The sequence below is a fragment of the Episyrphus balteatus genome, chromosome 2 (genome assembly GCF_945859705.1).
Source record: "Episyrphus balteatus chromosome 2, idEpiBalt1.1, whole genome shotgun sequence".
NCBI classification, from domain to species: Eukaryota; Metazoa; Arthropoda; class Insecta; order Diptera; family Syrphidae; genus Episyrphus; species Episyrphus balteatus.
Genome location: NC_079135.1, coordinates 96989219 through 96999412, shown reverse-complemented (window position 1 = coordinate 96999412; position 10194 = coordinate 96989219). Strand labels below are relative to the sequence as shown.

The 10194-nt window shown below is 29.5% G+C and overlaps 1 protein-coding gene across 1 annotated transcript; it reads right to left on the bottom strand.

Moving 5' to 3' along the window:
• Window positions 1–377: 377 nt before the first annotated feature.
• Window positions 378–3434, bottom strand: LOC129911340 (probable cytochrome P450 28d1). Its single transcript, XM_055989106.1, has 7 exons — window positions 3132–3434; window positions 2928–3066; window positions 2758–2865; window positions 2593–2697; window positions 2045–2455; window positions 977–1100; window positions 378–901 (listed from the first exon to the last, which is right to left on the bottom strand). Exons 1-7 carry the CDS (start codon window positions 3326–3328, stop codon window positions 465–467), a joined length of 1521 nt encoding a protein of 506 aa, XP_055845081.1. The 5' UTR covers window positions 3329–3434; the 3' UTR covers window positions 378–464.
• Window positions 3435–10194: the final 6760 nt, after the last annotated feature.

Sequence of the window (10194 nt, the reverse complement as noted above, 5' to 3'; positions counted from 1 at the left end):
ATGTCACAAAAAATGCATTAAATCGAAAGCCGCAAGGATTGGTATGGGATGAACATTGAACAAGTTACCAAATTCTGAGAGTTCTAAAGTAAGCCTATCAGCATATTTCGTTTGATCCATTACTTTTGGGACACCCTGTATATTAAGTATTTGTATCTAGAGGGCATCATATCCAATTTAATGTGACGTTCTATAGTTTTTAACCAGTGGGCAAGTAAGACTGTTCTAGCAACACCTCATTTGTCAAATAACTACAAATATAATTTAGAAACTATGTTAGTTTATCCTTAGACCATGCTGGGCACCACCATTTATTAAACCATTAGATACGATTTCTAGAAAGATCCAACTTTAAGCATTAAAAATAATTTTTATTACCATTATTTATATATACAAAAATTTTTATTCAACATACAAAAATTTAATTTAAAAAACTGACTGAACACTAAAATTCATAGAAAAAATTAATTCCTCTCTTCGAAATCAAGCCACATTCCACCATCAAGTTCACCAAGAAAAGCATTTGCTTTCAGCTTATTATCTTTGTTAGTTCTTGGATTAAGTTTAATATTGAAATTTCTCACAATCTCAGCAACAGCTGCTTTAGTTTGTATTAATGCAAATTTCATTCCCAAACATATTCTAGGTCCATCACCAAACGGAAAGAACACACTCATATCACGATATTTCTTAACTCCGCCATTTTCTTCACTAAAACGATCCGGTTGAAATTCTTCTGGATTGGGGAAGTATTGTGGATCATAGTAAATAGCGTATGCCGGTATTAAGACTATATCATTGCGATTAACCTGAAGTTTAACTCCATTTCTGTTGGTCAACACGCATGGTTCTGTACAAAGTTTCTTGTGAACAACTATTGGTGGTACAAGTCTAATGCTTTCTATAAAGAGTAAAAAAATATAGTTTTCAATTTATGATTTTTAATTTTGGGATTTATTGATAAAGTGGATCTCACCGTTTAAACATTGATCAACGTAAGATGGCCCTTCAAGATATTCAAAGTCAAGCTCACCGTTTTTGTTGAGACTATTGAGAATCTCAGTTCGCAGTTTTTCTTGTTCAGCTGGGTTTTTAGCCAACTGCAAAGGCAAAGTTTAAAATAAAATAAGGTTTCACAAAAAATAATTTTGATTTAATTTCAGATAACAACAGAGTATAAAATTTAATTTTTCGTATAGCAAAGAATTTTTGGAAAATAATTGAGACCATTACCTAAAAAAATATATCTTTGAAATAAAAAAGAAACTAAGTTGGTATACTATATTGTAGTAATTTTATTATTACTACAATTTTACTTAATTTTAACAAACGTCGAAAACTTAAACGCCAAAAATTGATAATGGTTTTTTTTGTAGAGAGGCTCTGTTTAATATGTTTTCAAGCAAAACTGGATTTATCGCAGCTAAAATACTGCAATTTGTAAAATTAAATTAATAACCTAATATAAATTCGATATATGAGAGCCGTTTGTTCAAAGAAACTTAAGAATTTATAAGTTCTACAAAAAAAAAAAACATTATACATATCTGTGACAATAAGACAAAGTAGCTTATGTCGACTTATGAAATTTTTGAAAATTTCATTTTCAATGTTATTTTCTTAAGGTTTTTAATATTAATTGAACTGAAATTTTTGTCTCTACATTTAAGCAATAGTTTTTTCTTATTATTTTTCTATTAACTAGGTGTACAGTTTTGAAGTTCTTAAACAAGGTTTCGAATGTTTTTTTTTTTAACCTGATTTAAACAAATTGGAAAAAATAGTACTAAAATTTTTTTTTTTAATTTTATGCACGAATTCTTCAAAGAAAAATTTAGTTGAAAAATGAATGTTTTTTTTTTTAAAAACAATTATTTAAAAACAGGAAACACTACCAACAGTTTAATATCTTATCAATTTTTTTGCACGACTTATGAAACGTTCATACCGAATTTCATCAGCGTGCCAATCTTGTTTTCGAAGTGTCCGTTTTTAGCACCGAATTTTTGCTAATAATATATAATAGTTTTATTTGATAACTCACCTGATAAAGACACACTGCTATCACATTAGCCGATGTCTCAAAGCCATCTATCAAAAATGTCATTATATGCGACAAAAGTTCATCATTGGCTAATTTTTTCTTCTCCTGCACTTGCAACATATAATTCATAAAATCCAAACGATCTGTTTTCTGATGACGTCTCATATCAAGAGATTTTCCCACAAGATCCAAGAAAAAGTCTTCACAATCTTTTTGGAAAAATTTAACTTTGTAGAATTTTTTGATTGTTGGCCAAAGTCCAGATATGAAAAAGTAAGTAGCAGAAACTGTACTCAAATCGAAAAGTTTTTTTGTCATTCCTAAAATTGGTGTAGGATTGTCTGATAAACTTTCAGCTTTAACACCTAAAACAGCATCGGTAACCAATTCGGATGTAAAACGTAGTGAAATCTGTAAATATTGATGAAAAAAAAGTAGGTAAATAATTTTTGGGGCCATAAAGTCACATGTGTCTCTGTCTATAATTAATAAATGCATAATGAATCAATAATTTGATAAATTGGACATAAATAATGATAAACACTTACGTCTTTCGCATCGAATCCATTAGGGTCAGGTTTGGAGCAAAGATTTCTAATGTATTTAGTCAACTTTCCACATACTTCTTGTGTTACAGGATAAACTGCTTTAATCTAGATATTGACAGTTAAGGTGTTATCAATTTAAATCAATGTGAAAATGGTTAATTTTACCCTATTAATTGTTATTCCAGGAGTGATTTCTTGACGACGTTCTTTCCATTGTTCACCAGTCAGTATAAATGGGTTATGAGCCATTATCTTCTCCCGCTTTTCATCCATCTGTTTGAATAATAATCGTCTTAATTACCTATATTCTTTAATCAAAATCTAAATGAACTAACCCAAGTTGAAGATTCATTATCGTGGAAGTTTTTAAACTCACTCACGAGCACCTTATGAACAAATTCTGGACTCAAAATCAATAGTTCCGGAGTTCGGATGCTATAAACTCCAACAAAATCTTCATCTTTATGGTATTGGCTTTAAGTTTAAAAAAAATGCACCATTATCATAAAATTAGAAGAATTATTCTATTATCATCATACTTGTAAATATCTCTCAAGTCACAGCCAGGATTACGTTTCTGTGTAACCATACTTGGAAGACTTCCATAAAATGGATATGGTTTTGGTCCTTTAATACCTCTCTTCTTCCAATAATCAAAGTTCCATACCAGAAATAGGTAAGCTAGTCCTATAATAAGTCCGATAAGACCCAAAGTTATAAGAAACGAGAAAATCATTTTGCGTAATTCACTATGTGCTTTTTTTTTTTGAAATTTAACAAACGACTGATTTAAGTTGTGACTGCTTTCGAGTTAGAACCGAAAATGATACACACAAGTCTTTGAAATTTGTTTATAAGTTTAAATTGATACGACTAGAGAGTAGTGATATTATTTTAATAGAATTCAATTATTGATAGTAATAAATGCAAACCGTGCTTTTTCTGATGATAATAAAAGAAGAGAACAGATATAGAATTTTGTTCTTTTTTGTTTTTAATTTTTAGTTTAATGGAGAGCTTTCATTAAAATAATGGGACTATTTTTATACTTTGATGTTTAGCTTTTAATTAAATTTTGGAATCAGCAATTATTCATAAAATTATTTGTTGTTTTTTTTTTTAGAAGCTACCTTTTTTGAGTGTTTACAAATATTTGGCTGAAAAAAATTGAAAAAAATTGTGTCGTCGTTAAGATTTGGATGTAGCAAATAAATATTTTAATTAACAACATTTTTGAAATTTTTGCGGCTGGCAATATTTTCAAAAACGCCTATCTTTCAATATTTCAAGAACGACGTCAAAGATGGAAAATGTTTAAGAGGTATACAGGTTAATAATATTTTTGACTAGATTTTTAAAATTATTTTATAAATTTAGATTTTTTTGAAAATTGTATGAACAATTTTTCAGTTTCGTTTTGAAAACTTATTTTTAAATAATTTTCAAAATTTTCATCCAAATTTTGCTAATGTCACAAAACATTTTTTTTAGATCCCTCTTTGACTCCCCATATTGACTGAACTATTTATCGGCCTTGAAGAATAATTTTGAAGGAGCTTCATAAGTGCGTGTGTAGGTAATATACATTATACAAATTGAATAGCATTTATTCTATAGGGTGGGGCGACTATGTAGACACCAGAGCGTTTCTCATGACATAACTTTTGGGCCACCCTCTTGATGTTTTTTTTTTATCACAGCTCTGACATAGTAAATAGGTGCTAACAATGATTGATACTATCATTATAAAGATTATCACAATTAAAAAACTCGTACAGTGCTCTAAGTTATTATTTTTTTATTTTGATTTTGGATGATTTAAATTAGGAATATATTGTGAAATATAGCTTTTAAGTACTTGAAAGATAGGGAGATATTTCTCATTTATTGTAATCAGATATTTAGTGATATTATAGTGATTATAACGATTAGATGTGTGTATCAACATTGTTAAAATGATGAAATATTAAACTTTAATTTCTAATTTAGGATTGAAACTATAAAATAATACTAATTTTTAAAATATGTTGCCAAATATATACAAAAAAATATATACAAAACTTAAAAATACCGTTGATTTTTGATATTTTTTTTGCCAAATAAAGTCAATTTTTTTAAAAAATTGTATCTCCCTGTTAAACGAGGGCGACCCAACCTACACGATCCAGTTTTTTTTGGCAAATTCCCTCCCTGTATTCAAATAATTCCCACTGTTTTCAATAGTTTTTTTTTTTTTTACCAGTGCGTATTGGGATTTGGATACGAACAGTGGCGTACGTTGAGTCGCCGGGGCCCCGGGGTAAGACTAAATTTTGGGGCCCCTTTGATATTTGGGGGCCCTTAGTTACAAAAAAAAATTACGTATACGCCATACGTTTTTTTTTTTTGTATGGCTTATGCCCCATTCACAATATTGCGAGACGATGAGACGAGAGCGAGACGTTTTTTCTGAACGTTTTCGATTTAAATAAAAATCGTTTTAAAATCGTATGGAAATTCACAATACTGCGATTTTTTATTCTATAAAGTAAAGAAAAATAAAAAAAAAATAAACAGTATTTACTGAGAATCGAACTCCGGGCGGAGAAGTTGGGAGGCAATCACCTTCTCACCTGAGCTAACTCGAATGTTTTACATTGAGAAAACTTTTATTCATATGAACTGTCAAGAATATTTTTATATTAAAATTTCATTTTCGAAAAATCGTCGTCTCGTGCGTCCTTTTTCCAAATTTTCGGAATTTCAACGCAACGAGAATCGGAATATTGTGTATTGTTTCATATATTTTCATTATTTGGAATTTTTTAAAATCGTCAAGGAAAATCTCGTCTCGCTCTCGTCTCGTCGTCTCGCAATATTGTGAATCGGGCATTATTTATTTTAAGGTTTATTTTAATGTTTTAATATGTTCGTAATGCACTTTGCTATACTTACTTAAAATGTCTCTCATAAAAGTAGTAAACACTTGTACTAGGGGCCCCCAAAATTAAATATTTAGAGACCCCTAAAATGAAAATATTTTAGCTAAGAATTGATAGTTCTTGGGGCCTCTGTTCTGAAGTAATAAATACATATTTTATTTTCCATCATCAGACATAATTTTTTTTATTTTGGGGCCTCTGAAAAATTATTTTTAGAGCCTCAAAATTAAGTGCTTAGAGGCCCCTAAAATATAATATAATTTTTTTGGAGCCAAGAATTAATAGGTAATAGGTATTGGGGCCTCTGTTCTGAAGTAATATTCGGAATGCCACCAATACCGTAATGTTTTTATTTTGGGCCCTGATGTATTTATGTTGGGGCCCCTGAATTTATATTTAATTTTTCATTTGATTGTTTTGAACCACTTTTGAGGATCCTCAAATAATATTTGTTTGCTTTTTTGGGGCCCTTAATGTATTATTTGTGGTGGCAAAGATTTTTTAAGTAATATTTTTTGGGGCCCTAAGAGAAAATTATAATTTTTCTTTTAAAAAAGCAGTTTTTTTTTTGGGTCCCCTGGGGTAACCTTTTTTTAAAATCAATATACAATGTATATTGATTTTAAAAAAAGGTTATATTATACATATATTGTGTGGCTACCAATGCATTATACATTACACTGAATGACATAATTTGTCTCCCTGGTTACTTCGTAACTCAATTTATGCTTACAGTTTCCTTCTCTGCATTGTCTCCAGTGGGGGCTCTGGGGTCGTTCGGGGGCCCCGGGGCACCGCCCCGCTTGCCCCAAGGGAGTGTACGCCCCTGGATACGAATATCTTCTAAACGTCAATCGATTTAACTCCAATGACTTTTTTGTAGAACGTTTATGTCCCTACAAGAATACATTTTATTAATTTGATAATAATGTCTTTGAATTAGAAAATTATGAAAAAGTTTATTACATGTGTTCAATTTGCTGCAAAATTAAGAAAAAAAAAAAAAATAACGAATTTTTAATAATTTTTCCAAACTTTGGTCCTCGAATATCTTTCAAACGGTTAGATAAAAGAAAAAAGTGTATAAGGTCTTTTCAATTACCTTTAAGAATATGTAAAGAAATTTGCGAAAAAAAAAATGATTTTTTTTTTTATATGAGATTATGTTAGAATGAAAACTGCGAAGCGGAGTATCTTCCCATTTTTATAAAGAGCTCATATTTAATAAGTATGTTCTAAAAGTGGTCTGTCTAGCAATTAATTTTTCGGAGTAAAAAAATTTTCGATTTTTTTTTGACACACCGTAATGCATATACAAGAAATTTTATCATAGTGTTCATTATAAGAACTCAGAATCTAGCTAACATGTATTCCTTAATAATAAAGCCATACTTTTTGCATTCTAACACTATTAGATCCATTTTTGTATGAGAACTTATAATAAATTGTAAACCTAGTAAATACTATCTGAAAGCTTATTGTTTCAGCTCAAAATATTTATATCGATCATGTCTAGGTATACAACATCTTCAAAAAGAGCTAGAATTTTTTGAACCCAATCAGTTTTCAACAAAAAACAAAAATCAATCTTTTTCTCTTCTAACACCATTAAAACCATTTTTTTAAATAACAACCTATAGTAAATTTGATATTATCTGAAAGCTTATTGTTTCAACTTTTTTATGACGCTTCAATCATATTTCTACGATGCTTACAAAAAAAGTAAGAATTTTTTAAAACCAACTATAACGAAATTTTGAACTGAGATTACGATACTTCCTACACTGGTGGCTTGTCATCGGCAATATATCTCCACAGTTGTTTTGAGGTATTTTTCAAGTTTTTCAACCAGAGATTGTGTAACTTTTAGAGCACATACCGTTATGTTTGATTTATCAAATGAAGGGTAATATTATCACCATGCGTATTCAATTTAAATCCAATTTTTATGTGCTCTAGATCAGAAGATATAACATGTTTATTTTTAACTTTATTTCAGGATTTTATTTATCTTTCTATTAAAACAAAAAAGTTATAATTAATTGATTTTTCCTGTCGCTTTTTCGTTTCATCGTGTTTCAAATCACCATGATAATAAAGAAGTTTTCACTTCAAAAATATATAAACGAAATGTCACCCTAATAAAAATTGACAAAAATTCCATATACAAATATTTAATGTGTTTTTTTGAAAGTATCTGCGATAAGTCTTTAAAAAATCAAAGGTGTAAATGGGAAACTTAAGTTAGTTATTTTTAATTATGAGTTTTAAGTTTTGAAATGTGTAAAACTAAATTAATGTAACATGTGATGACTTTCAGGTATAAATTATAACGATTCCATTCGTTTCTATGAATCATTTTTTCCTAACTAACTTTAACTCATGATTTATAATTTTTTGAAACTTTCGATAAATATTTTTTATTTTTTTTTTAATATTAAAAAAAAAATACTGCGGAACAGTGAAATATATACACAGAGAAAAATATGACCCGCTAAAAACTAACAGATTGCCATATTGTTTTACCGTCCATAGATTTCATAAGGAAATCTTATTAAAATCAACGATCAATAAGGTTTTTTTAAGGAGATTTCTTATTATTTTTATAGAGAAAATCTTATTAAAATTTGACTGAAAAGTTGATTTTTTTTGCAACTTAGCACTAGAACAAAAATCGCGATCAATATTTTAATGGCAGGTTGGTTCAGGTGGTAAGGTGGGCGACTAATGATTTGAAGTCTCCAGTTCGATTCCCAGCCTGGTCATCGTTTTTTTTATTTTTTTGCAGATTTTAAAACAATAAGGAAAACCCGATTATTTTAATAAGGTTTCCTTCTTGGATGAAAACCATAGAGAAATCTTATTGTTTTTGTTCTATTTTATGTGGTCTATTTTTCTCTGTGTATTTAGTTATTCTTGCATAACTTAGAATCCACAATTACAATATACAATATAGGGAAAAAACAGAAAACTTTAACTATCATTATACATCTTCAAATTGTGCTCTAAAAATGCATTACCATGCGAGTTAAAAATTTACATTTCAAAAGAAATCATAGAACCATTTAACGAATATACTAACCTAGGCGATATAAACATGAATCCACAAAATCTTATATAAGTTTGATTTATTTATAATTCAGTAAACTTTAATGTGCACGTACCAACATGGTACAATAAATTTGACTCTTCTTTGACCGACAAAAAAAAAACCATTTTAGAATGCTAACCTACACCAATGATTACATAAAAAAAACCCTTTGTTGTCTTCAAATTTAAAATGAAAGTGAAACTGTTGAAAATAATACCTGTACATTTGCCCAAAATCAACTCACATCTTCACAAGAAACGGGCGTTTTTTAATAAACTTATCATTTAAAGTTGAGTAAAAGTGTCGCCTGTTTGATGTGAAGTTGTGTTTACTTATTCACCTGAAGGTGCACGCTCTTTATCATAAACCTGCAATTAAAGTAGGTATTCAAGTCATGCTTGTGACACGAACCTGCTTAACATATCAAACGAATCTAGGAAAGTGTAGTTTCAAAATACATACATTGTCATTGCAATGGATAAGAGATTACCTTCTTTGGTAGTAGGTTTTTAAACAGTTGCGGATCAGTCACATTCGGGGGATCAACTCAACAATCTTCAGTATCTTGACTACAACTTATCAATTTTGGTCTTTTTCAAACGAGGGAGAAGACGCATATTAAATGTTGAAGATTTAGTTGAAAAATTGAAAACGGTTGTGTTATGTTGAATATTAACCCCCTCCATTCTCAAATGGTGGCACGCCACTGATAAAAAAAAAATTGTAATTTTGGCAGACACACATAAACTTTTATCTTTTTTGTTGCATTATGTTCACAATTTACCAACTATTTACGTATTCCACAAATGAAGTGTAACTTTAAGTCCGCTTGTTACGCCAACTTTTTTAAGGCTTTGACAATAATCAGCAACATACAAAAATTGGCAAACGCATGCAAATACTCTTTTATGGTCAATACATTTAACGATAAATGGTTGTAAAAAGGCAGATGAGACTGATGAGAGTTTTTGAAAAAAGTAATTCAAGTGGCACGTAGCATGAACAATTTACAAACAAATTTATAAAGATTAGACTGAAGACGATGACGCTTAAATAATATGCCAAGGGAAAGTGATTTATCGGTCATTAAAACCATATAAAATAAACAAACAGAAAAAATATGTTGCACTATTGCATGTGTTTGCATTTCAATTGGATAGATGATAGCTTTTTAGAAAAGCAAAAAACAACAACAAAAACAAAAAAAATAAGTTAACGAACGGACAAATTGTTCGCACTGTGATAAGTGATGGTGACTTTTGATTGTGAGGTCTTAGCTGTTGGTATAGGTAAAGTATGCGTAGCTATTTAACTCAATCACTTTTTTTTTAACGAACCTAAATAAAAAAGCACCTAATGAGGTTTTAATCGATGGTAATGTTGTGTGTTTTTTTTTTTTTTTGGACAACAGGGCATTGTTCGTCGTAGGAATTTCTAATACGTCATAGGTATCTACTATAATTGCTTCATATTATATGATCAATAGATCATAGACCTGTGAGCTATACAAGTAAAAAAATATTATATAATTGAGTTTGAGTAGTTATAAACAGTTGACGTAATTTTTTTGATTTATGTCATTATTAATTT

What these genes read in the sequence shown, in the direction of transcription:
- LOC129911340 (XM_055989106.1), bottom strand. Translation starts at nt 3,328, where the DNA reads ATGATTTTCTCGTTTCTTATAACTTTGGGTCTTATCGGACTTATTATA. An exon ending in GACTTGAGAGATATTTACAA is followed by an intron (nt 3,067 to 3,131) that starts GTATGATGATAA and finishes TTAAACTTAAAG; the next exon opens with CCAATACCATAAAGATGAAG. An exon ending in CTGGAATAACAATTAATAGG is followed by an intron (nt 2,698 to 2,757) that starts GTAAAATTAACC and finishes GTCAATATCTAG; the next exon opens with ATTAAAGCAGTTTATCCTGT.